Consider the following 21,679-nt stretch of genomic DNA (forward strand, 5'->3'; position numbering starts at 1 on the left):
TAAGAAAAATTTTACAAAAAGATAATGAATAATTCATCTTTTGTTTCGTATATCATTAACGTTACAAATCAAACAAAAAGAAAGATATTTATAAACGATATACATAACATGTTCACGTTTTTTTTAAATAAAAAAATATAATATGTTAACAATTATATCGTTATAGAATTTTAATAAAATAATAAAAATCAATGGTTTATAAATTATTCGATGATTTTTTAATTACCTTTTGAGTAAATTAATTATTGCTATAATTAAAAAATTTTGGTTTTATATTTTATTGAAATGATTCAGTATTAATTTGTATGTATGTTTATTTCCTGAATGTTTTTGAACAATTTTCAATTGTAGAGGAAAGAATTTTTCAAATATTTCAAATATAATCATTAAAAATATTTGCTTTGGAGTAGAATTGTTTTTTTTAAAGTTATTATATTTTTAAGTTTTTAAAGTTATAATCGGTTTTTTTTAAATCGCTTGATTTCATTCGATGTAACATTTTTCAATATTATTAATATTATTATTAAAAATTAAAAATTAAATGTGAATCATACACATAATATATTAGTTTAGTGTAAACAAAATAAGAAAATTCTTAATAAGATTTCTAAATAAAATAATAAAGTACTTCATTGTTATAATTAATTATTATAACAATTGATATTATTTTACAATTAAGTAATTATTTATAAAAATTAATTATTACAATTATTAATATACATCAATTATTATTTCAATTAAAATATTTAATTGATTCTGAATCTATCCTTTTATTTTACATATTTATATTTAATTTTTTATACAGGCAATTCAGATTTTCCCTACCCATGATAGATTGTCTCTACTTTTAATATAATCAATTTTTACATTAAATTTTAGCTTTTTATAAGAAAATCATTCAAGGATATTATACTATAATTTACATTGTTATAATAAAATAAGCAAAAGAAAACTTTATAATAATTATTAATAAATTAATTTTAAGTTTTGAATTATTTAATAAAAGAAAATATTACTTATATAACGGTATATTGGCGAGAATCTGAAAAATTATTAACACTTGTAAAATCGAATTGCAATAGCCTAATATATATAATGTCGTTATATATAACATATTAGTAAAACAAATTATTATTACGTAAAAAATATTTTTATTGCATAAATCCATTCTAAGTGTTATATCTTTAAAATGAAATAAAACACAAGTTGTTTAAGATATTTCAGGTTTCTTTATTTTAACATAAAGTCAATTTTATGACATTAATTATAATAACATAATATCGTTCTCAGCCTTTTTTCACAAGCTCGACTCGTTTTACTTAATTTTCCATTATATTCTCGCATAAAGATGATTCTGTTTCGTTAATAGCGGATATTATAACATTGTTTTTTTAGCTCGTCAATCAATTCTGACTGTAAATTTTTGAAAAATTCGCAAGAAAAAATTTAACAAATTTAAATTGTAAACTGTTGATCTTACTGATTATGATCTTTTTTTTTTTTTATAAAATTAGTTTAATTCTTCTTCCATTATGCACTTCTTCCTTTTGGTATATGATTTATGGCATGTTGTATTTTTTATATCAATAATCCAAAAACAAGTTGACAAGTTGAAAAACAATATAACATATCTCAAATAATTTGTGTTTTATTTCAAATCAAAAATATGACATTCAATTTGAATAAATTCATATTGTAAATTATTTTTCTCTCTATTTTCCATAAGATACTCAATCAATCGTATTGTTTTCACATAGACAAATACAACTGTACCTTTAATAAATTTATAAATTTATATGATTAATAAATTTGCTATCATTTGTCGCATGTGTATATGCAACACTTCAATCTCTCCTCGCTTTTCACACGTGATGAATATTATTTCTTAATTTTTCATTCTACACGACATTTTTTTTCCTTTTCAAGAAAAATCTTGTGAATCGCAATTTTTAAATAATAATAAAGAGGACATAGATGTTAATTTGAAAAATGATGTTTAGCATTTATCATAGTTTTAATATAATTAGACTGTAATATTTTACAGAAGTAATTTACTCTCTGTTTAACTTGAACAAGAGAGAATTTGATGATACATTGCAATGATGAAATTTTTCTATTAATTTACATAAAGAAGAATCGTTATTTTTAATTTGAATTTTATAAGAGTGAGTTTATAAAAAAAAAACTAAAAAACATTGATACCACAAAATGAAATACATATATATATATATATTACATTTTTATTTCTTTTTAATTTTTTTTATATTACATGAAATTAGATATTATAATGAAAATTAATTGGAAGTCAAAAAAAGTTTTCATTTATAGATCAAATATAAGAAAATTTAACTAATTCTCGACTGGATGTTGGTGGAATATTATTCTAATACGCGAAGATAAATAAACGATATAGAATGAAATTTTTTTCAATTTTCAAAGCTAATTTTCGGGAAAATTAAATTTAAAAATTCATCGAGTATCCGAATATCCGATTACTTCTTTTCAATTTCAGAAAATCTCAATGAAAATATTTTATTATACATTTTTTAGTCTCGCATTCATTTCGATAAAATGAGCGCTTTTATCTATAATCCATTCTCATCCAATCGGGAATTAGTCACATTCCCCGACATTTGACACGTTTTCAATTAGACTTTTTCTCGAAAATGAAGGCTCAAACGAAAAAAAAAAAAAAAAATGTCCGATTTTTCCGATTTATTTTTACACGTGAAATTACCTACTATCCAATTACACCATTAATAATATAGAGAAGAAGAGAAAACGGGGAAAGTATGCCTTTATCGATTGCATACGTATATATAGGTATGAGACATATTCAAACATTAATCCATCGATCGCACAGTGACAAGATTCAACTCTGTCTTTTGTTCATATTAGATTCAAAAGATTCAGACCTTTTTCTAGCATTGTGCTTATATGTAACCTAACTTCCGTTCCCATTCTTTCATAACTTGCAGTACAGTGTAAGTCTTAGCTCGAAGGTCACGAGAATATAAGAAAATGCACCCCAGAAATAATATCATACGCCGGAGAATGAGGATGCAAAGAATATGTAGGAATAAGAATATACCCTTTACGTAGAAATAATGAAAGATTTAACATAATCCGTCTTCGTGTATCGCATATGTACATATATACATGTATACGTATATATATATATGTATGTCAAATTACATACATCTAAGATACGTATATATTGCGTGTAGACAGAAAATATGATGACAGCAAAAAGGAAGAATCTTTGTTTCTTTTTTCTTTTTTTTTTTTTTTGAGAAAGAGAAAGAGAATAAAGTTCAAATTCTTGTCACATGTGCTTATACAGGGTGTCTCATTTTAATTTTTGGATGCAATTAATTTTCAAATTATAGGTCGTTTAAAAGGTTGTTTTAAGTAGAATTATTTCAAAAGATACATTTCATAAATTTTAATATGTTAATTTTTTTTAAAAACAATCGTATAATTTTTAATTGATGAAGATTGTTGTTTCTTATGTTTTACATTAAATTGTTTAACATCATTTGTATCAAAATCGTTATTTCAGAAAATATAAAGGATAAGAATATGAACAGGTGTATTATAATAAGTTTTTCAAAATATAATGAATATTAAAAAAATATCTTCTAAACTAATAATTTTTCTGTATGTATAGAATGTTAATATATCATTAAGCAAACACGAGAATTAATAAAAATTTTGGTCGGAAACTTACGAGTATATTTAAAAAGTAATCAAAAAATTTTTCTTTATGAAAAATTTATATTATCTTCTTCGAAAACAGATCTTTTGAGAAGCTTTACGGACGGAGGTGTTGTTCCCCTTAGTAACAGCTGAAACACCGAAATTGCTTTCGATTACAATCTTCTAGATATCGATCCAAAATGACGACTCTTGAAATGGCTTTTGATTTTTGGAAAGAAAGAAAATTCTTTACATCATTTAAATCATAAAAGGATGGAATTTGACGAATTATAAAAATATATTTGATGAAATTTAATTAGTAAAATTCGCATTGATCGATGTCATTCTTTTATTTACACGCCCTTATAAAAATCGTTTATATCATTTCAATCAAATTAAAATCAATATTAAAATGAAATATGTTCTAAATAATAAAATAACATTTGTATAATATTGCCAGAGAACTGGAATTTTTTCTTTTTTAGAATCATTAATTTTTAAACATATTTACATTTTATACGTATTTATTAAAAGCAATTGAAGTCTATCGAATTATATGAAGCAAGATGATAGAGTACAAAAAAAATAAATAAATTTTAATTTTTGTATATATTTTGTATATTGTAATTTTCGTGTTTGATTTGACTTCTAAAAATAAAATCTTTAGATGTTCCATGAACTATTTCTGTAAATAGCTTAATACTTTTTTATAATTGGAACATATCTGAAAAAACACTTTATAAAAAAAATACAAAAATTGACGTACGTTACGAATAATAAAAAAAATAGTATGTTTTTTTAACGTCTAACTTATGGATAAATTTTCAGTCGAATTTCATGTAAATAAAATATTTATTTTTCGTTTAATTGAAATGCAATACCGTCAAAGATGACAGTGTTTTATTTTTCATTTTTTTTTATTTTTTAGAAATTGAAAATTTTTTTTTACAGGTGATAATACATTTTAACATCACTATGTTATATTTTTAGGAAATAACGTTACAGTTAAAAACTTTTTATTCGAAATATTATTACTTTATTATAATTAAAATACTATTTTTTAAAATACTATTATATTTCAATGAAATATTTAATGAAATTTTAAAATAATAATTGCATAATTAATATCAAAATATATATTTATATTTCTTCGTGTAACTTTCATTAAAGGAAAACTTTATTTACGAAATTTTTATCATTTTCGAAGAAATAAAAATAATTATTCCTATTCCGTTTAGTGAATAACGAAAATATTGTAATCCTAATTTGAGTAACAAGAAAAGTAAATTTTTAATTAAAAATATATAGATATGAATTTAAATTATCAAACAACAATTAATAATATAACAATTTCGTACAGATTGGTATATGTAGATATAGATTTGTACGAATACTTTGTATGAATATTCTTATGCAATAAAACCATGGAATAAGTAAAGTACAATAAAAATTAAAAAAATTAAAGAGTAAGTTCATAGAATAATAAAATGTGGAATACAATATTAAAAAAAATAATTTTTAAATTATTTAAATCAAATATTTCATAAAATTTATAAAATAAATAGTATCTGTACTAAGACAAAAATTTTTTATTTTCTTCAGTCTATTTCGATACTACAAAATGTTCCATTATTTGTGATAAAATCGAATAAGAGGCTTTTTACGAAAAAATAAAGAAGGAATAATATTTTTTCTTATAAAGCTTCATTTTTAAGAAAATCAAATTTAAAAATTTATTGAATATTATTGTAAGATTCGCATTGTCACATTTTTATTTCTGCTTGTATATGTTATTTCATGAACATGATGTTATTATTCATTTTCTATCTAATATTATTATCATTGTTGCTTTCATATTATAATATTTTTTTTATCATCTATAATCAATGATATTAGCATAAACTACATTCATATTGAGAATACAATATATACGCATCAGTTTATCTATGATAGATATAAAAAGTAATTTTATAAATAAGAATAACATATTGCTTTTTATGTTTCAATCAAGTCTCTTTATTGAACTACATAGAAACTGTTTAAAATTTTCACTATGATGGTAAATAGTAAATTATAGTTTTTAACGAAACTATTGTGTAATATTTGTTTCTAATTCTTCGATATTTTTTCTGTTGTTTTTGAAATATTTTCATTCAATAAAATCCTATAAGAAAGAAAATAAATGATATGAAATCCAACAACTCGAAACTTATATTTAATACACGATAAGTTTTCAATCTCGATTTTCTTGAAAACAAAGTTTTCGAAACTTTTTCCACATGGACAAATTTTATTTCTTCTTTTCGACCTATTTTTTGAGGTATCATCCCCTTGGTTGCAAAGCTCTGGAAAATAGATTTTTGAAATAATATTTACATAAGAAAATAGTATTTCAAATTTGTATATATATATATATTTTAATATCAATTCATATGAGTATTCGAAATATCTATTTCATTGAAAAATAAGCAAATAGTATTTCAAATAATAATATTTCGAATAAGCAATTTTTTAACTCTAACATTTTCTATTTTATTACTTTATAATTTATCAAAGTCACACTATTAAAGAAGATTTAAAGAAAATGTTCAATTTATATATATATAAATACATGAACATAAGATTTTTATTTTCTGTATTTAATTTTATTTCTATCCAGTACTTTTTATTCTCTCATTTTCTGAGTGTAAATATTTACTCATGATTTGAAGCATTAAATGAAATAGTATTTTCAAGTAGCAATTCAAATTTCATATTGCTTATAAAAATATTTTGTTTTCAAACGATTTCAAATTTTTTCCACCTCTATTCGGTTAATACATATCACAAATAACAGAACGCCACTGTATTCTCGACCAGCAAAACATTTTTGCCGGTTTATACATGTGTATTTATTTTAGATATAGAAACCTACAAAGTTACATCAGCGTCTGAATATTTTCGTTACCGTATGTATCTATCTCGAAAATCTATTTTTCCCTGCTTATTTATCTTTATACGAAAAAGTATATAATATTTTGAATCGATACGATTCGAAAATATCTTATTTCTCGAAAGAAAACATATTTGCACGATTTGGCACGAAATGAAGCGTGTTATCATCTTTTGTCACGAAACTAATACGTTCCAAGGAAAAATAGCGTATTTCGTTTACAGTGATAAAAAGGAATACATTTGGAAGGTTGCCTATAAAAGGAACGTATTTCGGTTGATTACACATTTTCGTTTATAACAAGAAAAAGAATTACAAATTGAATGGTTGGTTTTTGATGAAATCTGTTGTAATCAGAATTTCATTTCGTTTGTAATGTACGTGTATGATGTGTGTTAATTCTTGTCACAAATCACTAACCAAATATGATCTTTGGTAAAATATATAAGAGATGAAATATATTTAAATCTTCTACTTGGAATAAAGTAAAACCACTTGTCGAAACGAGCTCTCGTTTTTATTTTATTCTTAATTTATAATATAGTAATAGAAAAAAATCTAAAACAATTTTTTTATATCGATTAGAACATTTGAATACGATTTTTCATATTGTGTATGACAAATTAATATGCGTATAGGTTATTTGATTTATCATATAGATTTGATTTAAAAGTTGATTACTAACTTTTCTATATTCGTTAAAAACAGTTCTTATTGATTTTATTCTATTTTCAGAAGAACAGAGAAATATTTAAAAGTTTTTTCCTTGGATAAATTTAGATTTTCTTTAACAAACTCATTATATACAATTATACAAATATTAAGTATTCTATCTATAAGTGACATCTATAATTATTAGTACAAACTAATTATATTTACTTAAATCATAAAATATATGATGAATCTTATAATTAAAATTGAATAAAAATTGTTTTGTTATGAACTCTTTAATTGTTAAAAAAACAAAAAAAAAGAAATAACAAAAATATTGATCAAAATATAAAATAAAATCTTTGATGCATTTTTAGATATTATGAATTTTTCATATATAATAAATTGCTATCTATCTATCTATTTATCTACTATCTATTTATTTATCTATTTCTAATTTTTCATAAAATAGATATTATTAATGTAAATATTTAATATCATTAATACTCGTAATCTTTCATACTTTTATATCATGTAATCCAATAAAATTTTTATTCTGTTAGCTTCTGGCTAATTACTGATATTTTTAATACTTTCTATAACCAAATAAATAAATAAATAAATAAATTAAATTATTTTATGGAATAATATATTCAAATATTTCTCAATTTGAAGAAAAAAGTTATAACAATTTATAGAAACAAAAAGACCAATTGTTTCGTGCTTCTCTTTTCTAAAAAAAAATTCTATAAAATCCATTTGATTATCCAGCATAATAAGTAACTGGATTCTTTAGCTTACGCACATATATAAATATATTCATTTGTTCATGCGAGTAATCAAATTGTAATTGACCGCACGGTATATTTTTTCCTTCCTAACCTACACACAGATCTTTCTATAGATTTACACGTTTCAAGTGGTAAAGAGTAAATGCTGTTGAAACAACGGCTCCATTCAGTTCGAATGGTATAGTAGGTATTTCCGGCGTGGACAGCTAAGTTTGCAATGCACAGTCTGAGAGTCGCGGCGCATACAAACGCTTATCGCAACACACAATCTACGAACACCGATAGATATCGAACAGCCACAATTCTCATCCATGTCGCGTTTGTATTTGCGTTATTACCCGAATTTTATTTCTATTTTTACACAAAATTGCTTTAAAAATATCGAAAAATAATAGTGAAAAGTAGTTCAAAAAGTATTAAATATTTTTTTTATAAAATGCAGTGATGTATGTGCAATTAGTAATTACTTTTTTAAATAGAAATGTATATTTTTTTTTTTTTTTTTGCATATAGATCAATTTCTTTCGCCATTTTACGTAAAAAAGTATCGAATAGTGAAAAGTATAAAAAATTATTAATCCTTCGGATAGTTTAACTGAAGAAGGCAGAATAGACAAGTATTACATCTCTTTCATATGATAACTTTTACAAAATTTGAATTAAAATATCTATATGTTGAATTAATTTTTTTCGATATTATCCCTATTTTTTTTTTTTTTTAATAAAATAAGAATCGACTTATGCAAAAGAATATATTTTTTCATTTAAAAAAAAACATAATTGTTGATTGCATAAAATATTGTATAACTACTTGTATAAAATATTAGTATAAATTTGAACATTTCTGAATGAAATCTAATTGTACACATTGGAAAAAGAAACTTTTATGCGAAAATTAATTAACTATATATGCATCCTTTTTGATATTCTTTTGCATCCAACATGTAAGCATCATAGGGGTAGTAATCAGACATATTCCTTCGCTCCCGTATGCACGTAGTATAAATCCCGTTTCTACCCAGTATGCGATGTACCTCTGTGATATATGTGCGTGAGTACGTCCAACTGCCACGCCTACCGACACTACGGTTTAATTGAGTAATCGAGTACCCTCGCGACGTTGCCTGAACCAGGAGGAGAGTCACTTTCGACTCGTATTCCCCTCCTCTTTCCTATCAATCCTCTTGTATATTCCCACTCCCTCCCTTGATTTTTCCTATCGCTGGTCGCTTTTCGTTATTCGAGAAAATTAATAATATAGAGAAACATTGTCCTCTTTGTTTAAAATTTTTTTTTTTTTTTTTTACCTAGAATTTTCTTATTTTTATTCTATTTAGATAGATGAGGTAAAAATCTGTTTTATAGGAATGTAAAATCAGACCTGATTTATTTTCTCTAACAAGAATGTTACAAAAAAAGATATTAAGTTGAAAATACTATTGAAATATTTCAAGTTGTATGCATTTTTTTAAAAATTTTGAATAAAATTATAAAGTTTTATAGTGCTTTTTAAGAATCTAAAATTCTAGAACTCTTTTTAATAATGAGGATATCACAGAGAAAATATTAAATTGAAAATATATTAAAACATCTCAATTGAAAGTAAATTCAAAAAGGGGTTGAAATATTTCAATTTCTATGCGTTTTTTAGTTTTTAGGAGAAGTTAAAAAGCCCTGTATATTTTTCAAGAATCTACAATTAAGTCTAATTTATTTTTCACAAAGACATCACAGAGAAAATATTTAATTAAAAGTATATTTCAATCGAAATATTTCAATTAAAAATACGTTGAAAAATATATTGAAATATTTCAAATTCTATGTTTCTCAATTAAAATAAAGTTAGAAAGTTTCGTATAATCTTTAAAAATTTAGAATCAATTTAATTTGTTTTTTCCTAATAAAGATGTCAGATACAGAAAATAGAAAAAAAAAATTCAATTTTCATATATTTCAAAATGCAGAGCAAAATAGAATAGTGAAAAAAGACATTTTATTGGTGCAAATACTCAAGAAGGCAAGATAACGGGTGTTACATTAAGCTTAGAAATCTAATAATATTTTTGCAAGCGTGATAATGGTATTTGGAAAAGTGATAACGCAAAGAAGCGAGGAAATTATTAAACGAATATACCTACGTTATATAAAATTCAAATTAAAAAAAAGAAATTAAAGGAAATATACCAACCGTAAGATCGGCTAGCGTGTGACGTGAATTGTATCGCTCGTCCGGCTTAGGGAAATCAGGGACTCCATGTGACAGGAACCAGACAGAAACGATGCAATTTAAATGTTAAGCGAACGGTCACGGTATCGTATAGGCAGGTACCATACGTAACGCGTATTTTACCAAGATAGAGTGTGCGTGTTAACGGGATTTCGTGAATTCAAATGCGACAGTTAAATCGAATCTGCTGTCGTATAAACTTCTTCCCCTCTTCCTTTCTTCTGTCGAAATTGGTCAAAGACATTAACTTCATGAACGTGAAGAATCACGATGGACCGGATCTATTAATGGGTTTAAGATACCTGTATGAGAATCTTCAATACCAAACGAATGTCTAAAAAGAACAGTGTAATGTCTATGACATCTATGATTTAAAAGAAAATCACAAGAAAAATGGTTACTTACGTTGTATATGTATATAATAAATTTACATATAATTATATATAGATAATTGGTTGAAAATTTGGAATTACTTTTTCAATTGCAACTACGTCGAATCTTCTTTTTATTATTAAACTAGCGCTTACTAATAGTAAATTTATTTATATCGATACACATTTCACGAAAAAAATCTTTTGAAGTTACAACATTCTAACCTAACTTTAGGTTATGTTCTTGCAAGTATGGAACACATTATCGATTCGAATCTTTGATCAGTAGGGTATGTATGTTAGAGATAAATATTAATTAGCTCACTAAGAGGCAACAACTTTGTCTGGTCTCCAATGCTTGTCTATCGAATAGTCACACGAGGGCACGAACGCTGCACACTCGTGTCTATTTATATCGAATCCGTGGGCATACCGGACCAGACTGGCGCGTCGCAAGCAACTCTGCTGCGCCGACAATTCCTGCGTCAACACGTAGACAATCTTAAACATTTCGAATTTTCTTATGAATTTATCACATCGTCCACTCAAAATCATTAAAATAATTGTAACGAGAGGAATGAGTTCTAAGTAGAAAGGAAACAATCAATCTACGCACAAGTACTTATTCTCCGTACTTGCATAGCCCGTGTTTCCTTTTTAGATTAACGATTAACATTTAAAATTTATTAAATTATTCATGATATTTTATGATTTTTAAAGTAGAAATTTTGATATATTTTATCTAATTAATATAGACACAATTATATTTAACAATTATATTTAAGCAATAATGATTTTTAATTGATCCATCAATCCATGAATTAGATTTTTATCTACGAATATTATCTATGAAAAATTAATAAATATTAGATATTTAGTTTAATAAAATTTTCGCGATACTTGGCATTAGTCGTGACATTAGTTGTACATATTACACATATCTATCCATATTTAAAATTGTCCATTGCACATCGATTCAATCGATAAAAATAAATGGACAAAATTGTAATCGATAAATTTATAAATAATAACAATTAATATAACATTATTAATACATATATACGAATTGATATTTATTAAATTATTATATAGATAAAATAATAGATTTCTTAATAAGACTTTTTTTTTTTTAAATAATAAAATAATTTTTACCGAAAATAATAATAATGATAAAAATCGATAAAAATTTTCTTCGACAAATTCAATCCAATTTGTCATTACAATTAATTTTAAAATATATATTTTTTTATATTAATTATTATTAATTTTTAATTGTTTCTATATTTTTCTATATTTATATTTCAGAATTTAAATTTTTTTCATTTACGTTGCTTGTTCTTTTAATTGAATTTTTTTAAAAAATTCTTTTAATGTATTAAACTAAATTTTATTAATATTATGTTAAATTTTAAATTTTTAAAAATCATTCAAATTCATTGAAACATAATTCATTATAACAAATAATTTCTTTTTTTAAACAATAAAATAATTGATACAATATTATTAATTATTTATCCAAGTTGCATTAAAATAATTTTAAGATTTAAATTTACATATAATAAATATGTTACTTTTATCACTAAATATTGAATATTTTATGTATATATGAAATTGGAAATTTTATATTCAAATATATGTATATATGCAACATATCAAAATATAATGAAAAAACATAAGAAATGAAGAGACCATATACGTACATGCACACTACTTGTTTCTAGAACATACGAAAGTAGTAGTGTCCATTTTCGTAACAAGAATGTTATTCTCGCATTCACACTCTAGAGTGTACATTCTATGCTCGAAGATTTCTATGTATAAGATTAGAATTTTGTTCAGTCCCTTTCGCTCGTTAAAATAACCTCTATACATATATATAAATCGAAATATAATCTTACTTCAACTTAAATTACGTATTTATCACATACATTATTATATTTCTGTAATTCAAATTCGATCATTTTTATAAATCAAACTTTTATTGTTGTTGTTACTTTTATAATTACATAATAAATCATTCAAATCAATCATTCAATAATATCTTTTTTTTGACTCAATTGTGTCAAACAAAACAAGTTTTATCCCAAAAATAAAAAATGAAATTTACAAATTTTTCTTTCTTTAAGTTTTTATAATAACCTTTTGTAATTGGAAAAACATTAAACTTTACAAAATTTTTATATGTTAAATTTTTATTTCGATACTTTAGATATAAGATAAAACTTTCATACTCAACTCGAAGAATTTTCTTTTTAAATTCGAGTTATCGAAGTTTGACTGTACTAAAATAAAAGGATTTAGAACAAAATCGACTAAGCAAATTTATGTAAGATAAAGTTTTAAGTATATCGATAATGTAACTTGGGAAATAAGTAATATACACAAGATTTTAATGTAAATTTCACATACTGCGTATGGTTTGATTCAAAATCGAAGAACCACCCGATAAGTAGTTTGCGAAGTAGACGCCTACTTACGCCTACCTTATGTGTGTATGGATTCGCGATCACCTACCCGTATACGGATATACTCTCGTATATCTGTATACAAGTACAAGCAGCGGTCACCTTTCGAGACTCGGCTGAAACTCTCGGCAAGGCATCGAGTCTCAGAGAAGTATACAACATACAAGCATACTAACGTATACCCATACGAAGATAGCCCTGTGGCCATTTGCATTGAATACGCTCTTACCTACCGAGCGAATATCCCTTTTACGTAGGCAATGCCACCGCTACCACTGCTTCTCGCCCTTTCTAACCGGTCCTTGTACCATTGTGTTTATTTTGTTTATACTCTTTAATTATACCGAATACCTATACGGCATTGAAAAACACCGATACAAAAAAATATTCTCTATCTGAAAGACAACCAAGATATTCCCTTTGTGTCCGTTATTATACACTATATTATACTGTACCACGATTCAATTCGTCTATACTCTAGAGTCGGCATCTATGAATATATACAGGATGTTAATATATTCGTGAGACATTTTTGGAGGATCAATTCTAAAAATTAAAATGAACAAATGTTGATTTACAAAAATATCGCTTGAAATTTATTTATTAAATTAATAACAAATAATTTAAATTTACATTAAATGAAGTCAAGAGACAAAAACGGGATGTGATGGAGATAGAGTAATTTCACTGGTGTCTAACGCAAATTTTAATTGCTTCTAAACTAACTTAATAAATAAATCTCAATTGATATTTTTGTATATTAATTTTTATTTTAGCTCTTAGAATCTACTCTTCAAAGATATTCCACAAAGATCTTAATATTTTGTGTACATAATGTGTATAGATCTTATAAATGTATAGATAATCTTAATTTCATGTGTTTCTATAATATATATCAGATCAGAAAACAAACGTATGCGAGATCACATTATCATTATCATTTTATTCTATTTTAAAATCCATAAATGGAAAATGAAAAAAAAATGTTGATAAAATTTCATAATAATAAAATATGTGTTTCACTTAGTTATTTTAAAAAACTTCAAATATAATAGGTAGAAATAAGAAGAAATTTTAACTTTCTTTTAAATGACAGTAGTTAAATTATATATACTACTACTACTTTTATTATAAATATCTACAGAATACTATAAAATAAAAAATTTAGTTAATCCAGAAATATACATGCAAGAACATCTTATCATGCAATCTATTTGCTTGCAATTTCTTAATTATGCGTGATTATATAGACTTAAAAGCTTCAAAAAGAAATCAAAGTTTTACGAACGAAAAGATCGAATATACATCAAATAAATTCAATAAATGTAACTCGAAAACCAATTTACTTACTTGGCTTTTCGATGAATTTTTTCTATCTTACGATAAACGTTTCGAAATGAAACGCTCGCGTAACGGTTCCACTTTAACGAAGAATGGTCACAGGTTGTTGCGATCATTCGAGTCGTTTGCATACACCATCATTCTATCCATCTTGTAACAAGAGCTACCCCGATTTTGAAGTAGTCGTCTCGCGCAGATGGTGCTACTCCCGCACGGTCTAACAGGCATAGTCGTTTGTCTCGTTCGTACACGCGTAGCATGAAGGGAACGCGCGCCTGCTGCTCTCATTAGTTGGTTCCTGCGGCACGCGAAAAAGCCTGAGGGGTTATATGACCGGGAGGGGTGAGAATAGCAAAAAAGACGGCTGGGGTGAGACGGGAGATCCAAGAACCCTTCAATTCTTTCGCTCCAGATCTAGCGTCCGTTAATTGGAGGTTGTTTGACTACGCACGAACTTCACCCTCCTCTCCCTTCCCAATTTCTTCTTTCTGAGTTTGTACGGTCTTTCATAGTTTTTCAACGCCCCTCCCTAGTTATCGCTCGTTTTTCTCCCGCCATCTATCAACCTTCATCCGAACCAAAATTTATTATTACCTACGCATCGGCCATCTGGTGGTCGCTAGTAACGGCAAATCATTTCGGCGATTATAGAGTAATCGAACAAGTAATCGAACAATAAAAAATTTCAATTCTCTGTTTGTAATTAGACGTTATCTAGCTTTGGACTTATATTTGCTGTTTATTCGATCGTTGAAAGAAAATTGATATCGCGAAAAATGGAATGAACGAAAAAGAAGGAAGGTCGGAAAAGCGTTAAAAAGTAGATGAAAAGCTGTTCAAACTACCGCACGAGTGTAGAATTGTTTGTATGGTGCTAACGATGAACAAACAGAGCGGAACGGCTTAGCCGATACACCGACTACGTCGCGTGACTCATCATCATTCGACTGGAGACCGAAACGATCAAAGAGAAAGGACTAGGATGAGTTTACGAGCGTGGTATCCTGCAATCTCATGATTCATCCTCTACTTTTAATTAATTGTTTTATACGAATTATTTGTTTCGTTTCTATTTTTCGATATGTTTAAAATATAATTTATTTCTCTTTTTTGTTAATAAAAATTTGTTTTACAAAGTGAAAAAAATTTCAAATAATAATAAAAAAAATCTTATGATATATAATATTATGTTCTGAATATTGCATACCAAATATTATACTTTTTTACTTTTATTTATCATAAAATAAAGATAAAAAGCTTCAATAGTCAATCGATATAAAATTTGGAGGAGTGTTAGGAAGGAAAGGAGATATAGACACAAATATAAAATTTCAATTTCGAGATTCAATTTCTGAGATATTAATAAAAAAGTTTCAGACTATACATTGAATTTTGCTTATATAAATACGATTAATGTAATCGTTTTTGCTGTAGAAGTCTATCTAATATATTTTATCTAACCAAACTTGCTATTAATAAAATATCGCATGTAAAACTTTCAGTTTCTTCCAAAAGTCGTAAATATTGGCGACCTCCTTAGAAAGAGACTTTTAATTCTAATCCAATACTCATTACGGGATCGATTCTATTCGAAACGTGCTTAAAATAGCAATTGTCACATTTGCATATCAAATGATTTTACTTGCAAATTAGTATTTTTTCTTATTCTTACTCGTATAAAACATCGTATCTGGTATTTTGTAAGTTAAATGTGTTCAATTTCTTGAGAATGAGTAATCAAATTTTTGGATTGTAAATATTATAGATTTTAAAGCTAATGCAATTACACATTATCGATTACGATTACAAGTACAATGGAAACATAACATTTGAGCTATCACTCTTTCAAATTTTGTATCGATTGACATTTTGGAACTATATTTGTTCAAAATAAGATTGTTTTATTAAAAATGTTTTTCATGAAATAATAAAAATAAACATTAATTTTATTTTATTGAATTATTCAAAGAAAGATAAAGATTTTAAATTTATTTTTAAATTGTTTAATTGTGTAACTATTTTATATATATTTGTTCAAAGTAATTTAAAAATATTTTGTAGTATATATATTTATGATATATATTTTTCATTTAATTGAAAGTAAAAGTGTTTTATTTCTGAAGTGTTGTTTGCTGAGTTGATTCTCAAGATTCAAAAGTTTAGAGAAGAATCTCATAAAATCAAGTATCATAAATTTAAAATATTATTTTCGAAATTAAATAAGATAAAATGTTTTATATTTTTAATCAGAATAGATAAATTAATATTTAAAATTTATTTTAAAAATTAATTACATTTGATATGATAGTATTATTACAATTCACAAAGTAAAATGACACAATAATCGATACAAATATTATACATTGTATTTATTTTCTTTAATTTTCGTACAAATCGTATTATAATTTTAAAAAATATATATTTCATTTTAAAATAATAATTTTTGTTTTCTAATACGATTAATAATTTATAGAAAAATATTAAGTGTGTAAAAATAAAAGTGTAAAACATTATTGAGCTATAAACTTCGTGAACGAAAATCTCTATAATCTATTTAATCGAACAGTTATCTCACCTAATTTATTTGTTACAGTGTTGAGAGATGAATTTCGTGCAGAACCCCAAAACACAAGAGTCGCAGCCGGAGAGACTGCATTATTAGAGTGCGGTCCACCCCGAGGTCATCCAGAGCCAACATTACATTGGAAAAGGAATGGTCACACGATAGATTTGGAAACTACTAAACGGTAATATGCACTCTATTTAATTGGAATCAATAACGAGAAAAAATAATAATAATAATAATATTGAGAAGTTCTAATATTAAATTTAACAAATTTTTGTTAATTTGTTAATTGTAAATTTTTTTCATCTGTCTGTTAATTAAATAAAATTGAATTGAATAAATATATCTATCGTTTTATACAAAGTAAACAAAGTAATAAATAATTTGATTACTTCAAATATCTCGCCCATTTATAATGATATTAAATGTGAAACAAAAGATAAATGAATTCAAGGGGTGTATATTTTGATATTATTAATTTATTCGTAAGATAATATGTAAAAGACTTATATAAATTTTTTTTAAACGAATCATTTTAAATGAATCAATTCTAATCGATACAACTCGTTATTTTTTATAATAAAATGTTTTGAATAATTTGAAATAATTTGAGATAAAACATTAAAAGTTGAATATTTCAATAAGCAAATACTATTTATTATTTACTATTTATTATTACTATTTACTATTACTATAAATATTATTGAAAATAAGATATATAAATGATAATACAAAAGATAAATATTTGAAATTAATTTGTACATCGAATTTTGTTGTATACATTATTGTAATTTTAATACATTATATCTTATTATAAAGTTAAATTGATTAGAAATTGATTATTCAAAATACTATTTCTTTATGTAAATGTTATTTCAACAAAAAATTTATTTACAAAATCCTATTATTCTTATTCAAAGAAATAAAAGTATTCATTTTTATTCATCTATTTGAAAGGTCTATTTTTTCTCTATTCCTGAAAATATTAATCCACATATGTATTGAAAAAACATTTACTAAAAAATAAAAAAATAATTATTGTATGAAAAATAAAAAAATGATAAAGAAAAATGATATTTTGCTATTTTTGTAATAAGTTTACAAAATTCAAATTCTAAACCAATGATTTTTTGACATAACTAGCTTAATACTTTTTATAGGAAATAATATGTTATGTTGATGAATGCATGAAAAATTATGTGATTCTTTTTAAAAAAGTTGATTTGTAAAAATTTTTTATATATCAATTTAAAAAAAGAATAATATAAATATTAAAATACATCTTTTAAAACCATTCAATTTTTATCTGAAACATTTTTTTTATATTATTAAAAACAAGTGAGATATTTAAAAGAATCAAATTATTTTATATATATATAAACATGTTTATTTTTAGTTTTGATAGTACAAAAAAATTTTTTAAATAAAAATTGTAGAAAAAGATATAATTTAACGTTCAATTTTTTTAAATGTAGAAATCATGTGAAAATCAGCTTACTTTTCAAGTAGATTTGTATAATTTTTAATGTAGTGATTTATGGGATATGTTATTAATTATAAAAAAAATTCAATTTAAAAAGTAATCAATCTTGTAAAAGTTATTGTTTGAAAGATAAAGAAAGTAAAAATATACGTATAAATTTACAATTTGATAAATAATAATATTGATTGCTATTCTTCATTCTTCATTACTAGTAATGCCGTTATTTCTGTTTGTAAGGCGTTAATGATTTTCAATAATTAAAATTATAACATTATCAATTATTTTCGTTTTAAAATGCATATTTTACATTCGTGTCTTTTCCGTCTTCCATATGATAAATTTTACAGAATTCAAGTTAAAATAACTTAAACTGATAATTTTTTTATTGAAAATAGATATATACATATAAATAAAATAGATATGCATATGATTATTGAAAACAGTTACGTTAATATTAATATTAAAATATACATCTTTCGAAACCATTGAAAATTATATGATTCCATTTAAAAATAAAATAAAATCTATATACAATATTTATATGGCATATAATACGTTTGCAAAGAAAGCATTAACGTGGCATTTATCTTCTCTCTGTATCCTATTCAAGTTTTATCTAAAACATTTTTCCTGCCAGTAAAACTAACTAATATATTCAAATTGTTCAAGTTACCTCGTTTACCTCGTACATTTATTTTATTTTAAATTTTGTGTCATAAAATTATATTATATCATTTATATCATATATTTAAATTTCCTCGATATTGTTTTGTTATAGTATCACTTTGGTTGATGGAGGAAATTTGATGATTTCGGATGTTCGGCAAACGGATCAGGGAAAATATCAATGCGTTGCTGAGAACATGGTAGGCGTGAAAGAATCTGCAGTGGCAACATTGACAGTTCACGGTGAGTAAATATCTGTTTAAATAAAACAGTATATTAATATATTCGTGACTATGGTATTAATATATTTAGGGATATTTTTGGAGAGTCGATTTTAGAAGGCAAAACAAACGCAAAAATACATAAAATAGTATTATTTATTAAATTATAAATAATTTAAACTCGCGTTAGATGAAACGAGAATAGAATACTTATTACTCTCATTTCATTTAAGATAAGCATTATTTGTAACACACAATAAATAAACCTCAATTTTTATATCTGTTTTAATCCCTAATCGATCCTCCAAATTGTTCTTACATTACGTTATGTGTATATCATAAAAATAGACAGATTTATATATTTTTAGACACGTGTAGATTTATATTTTTCTACTTGCCTTTAGTGAAACCATTCTTCTTGTCAACTCCTGCGAATCAAACGATCTTAGCGGACCAAACTGCTGAATTCGCCTGCCGCGTGGGCGGCGATCCTCCGCCCGAGATCCTTTGGCGACGAAACGACGGGAAAATGCCAATTGGACGAGCGCATATTTTGGACGATAAAAGTTTACGAATCGAAAGAGTGACGTCACAGGATCAAGGAACGTATATTTGCGATGCTGAAAACGGTGTCGGTGCCATATCAGCGAGTGCAACTTTGACAGTACATTGTAAGTAAAAAAAAAAATGACATACCTTTCTCGTTTTTTTTTTTTTTTTTTTTTTTTCCTACTTTTTTATTCACACTCTTTCATTTTTCCAGCGAGACCAGTATTCAGCAGTTTTCCAAAAGACGAGATAGTCAGCAACGGATCAAATGTTTCGTTTTCCTGTGCGGCTCGTGGCGCGCCAAAGCCTTCGATCTTTTGGACCCGGGAAGGTTCTCAAGAATTGATGTTCCCTGGAAATGAATATCAAAGTCGTTACAAAATCACGGACGATGGAAGTTTGCACATAAAGGGCGTCCTTGGAAAAGACGAAGGACACTACGTTTGCAGCGCAATCAGTCAAGCTGGTGCGAGCACAGCCACGGTTTTTCTTCAGGTAGTCGATCGTATTTCATCCAATCTTCAATTTTCTATTTTTGATATTCGCCCGGGTCATGATAATTGATATGAAATATTCATCAGGTTACATCGGTTGAAGAAGTTCCACCACCTGTAATCGAGATCGGGCCTACGAATCAAACATTGCCTCCGAAAAGTGACGTTTCTATGCCGTGCCGTGTATTTGGACGACCTACCCCAAAAATCCGATGGTATAAAGAGGACGAACTTGTACGAATCGGTAGCGATAATAAATTTGCAATCGCTGGCAACGGCACTCTTTCTATAAAAAATCTTCAATTAAGCGACAGCGGGATATACAAGTGCGTTGCATCTTCCGAATCTGGGAATACATCGTGGATAGCTAGTTTAACGATTAGTCCTGGAGCAAATTATCATAGCGTTATACCAGATATATCAACACTTCCCGAAAGTCCAAGTAAACCAAGAATAGTAAATACTACTAGTAGTACGGTCACGCTCACTTGGAGTCCAGGACACGAAGGTGCTAACAAGATAATCGATTACACAGTTGAATATTTTGCTACAAATCCAAAGACCAGCTGGATCGTTGCTGGAACAGAAATAACAGATGATATTTATACCGTAAGGATATTAAGCATGTGTTAAGTTATCTAATAAGTAATATCGTTTTAAAAAACTTAATGACAGAATTGGAATTGAATTAAAGTTTTCATTTTTAGAATTTGTCTAAATTTATCCTATATTGTATATTTTCAATAAGGAAATATTTATTCATTCTATAAAATTATTATGAAAAGGACAAAAGTATTTTAAAGTGTGTAAAATTCAAAAAATTTCATGGAAATAAATAATTTTTGAACATTTATTAGAAAAGATTTTATAAGATAATATAATAATACAATTACTAAATTAGCTTTAATTAGTTATTAGTTTTATTTAATATATGATGGGTATTATTATAATATATCAAATATTCATTGAATAATATTCAATCTACAATAATACAGAACTTTTCTAATATTAAATTAATAATAAAATAAAAAAAAAATTTTTTTTAATTTTTTTATTTTTTATAATGTAAGAAATTCTTTTCATATAAAAAAATTTCTATAATTGTTGCTGGAAAGAATCATTCATATTTAAAATAAAATTAAATTACCAAAATTATAGTTTAAAAAAATTAAATATAAAAGATAATATACATAAACAAGCAATTATTATCAGAAAATTGCAAA

The 21,679-nt window shown here is 25.3% G+C and overlaps 1 protein-coding gene and 1 long non-coding RNA gene across 2 annotated transcripts in view; one reads left to right on the forward strand and one right to left on the reverse strand.

Annotated features, from left to right (window-relative positions):
* The window catches only part of LOC100865576 (roundabout homolog 2), a 49,413-nt gene that overhangs the window by 20,009 nt on the left and 7,725 nt on the right, over nucleotides 1–21,679 (forward strand). Inside the window, 5 exon segments of the mRNA XM_086907805.1 lie at nucleotides 17,071–17,224; nucleotides 19,305–19,435; nucleotides 19,818–20,084; nucleotides 20,177–20,457; nucleotides 20,544–21,065. Of these exon segments, the coding sequence (XP_086763931.1) occupies nucleotides 17,071–17,224; nucleotides 19,305–19,435; nucleotides 19,818–20,084; nucleotides 20,177–20,457; nucleotides 20,544–21,065 (1,355 nt within the window).
* On the reverse strand, nucleotides 9,431–11,092 carry LOC147657690 (uncharacterized). The gene is made up of 2 exons (XR_015291970.1): nucleotides 10,706–11,092; nucleotides 9,431–10,634 (listed from the first exon to the last, which is right to left on the reverse strand). It is a non-coding gene; the product is annotated as an uncharacterized LOC147657690 (long non-coding RNA).

Source organism: Apis florea, unplaced genomic scaffold (genome assembly GCF_048593485.1).
Source record: "Apis florea isolate Af1SG1 unplaced genomic scaffold, ASM4859348v1 contig_2899_pilon, whole genome shotgun sequence".
Taxonomy (NCBI): domain Eukaryota; kingdom Metazoa; phylum Arthropoda; class Insecta; order Hymenoptera; family Apidae; genus Apis; species Apis florea.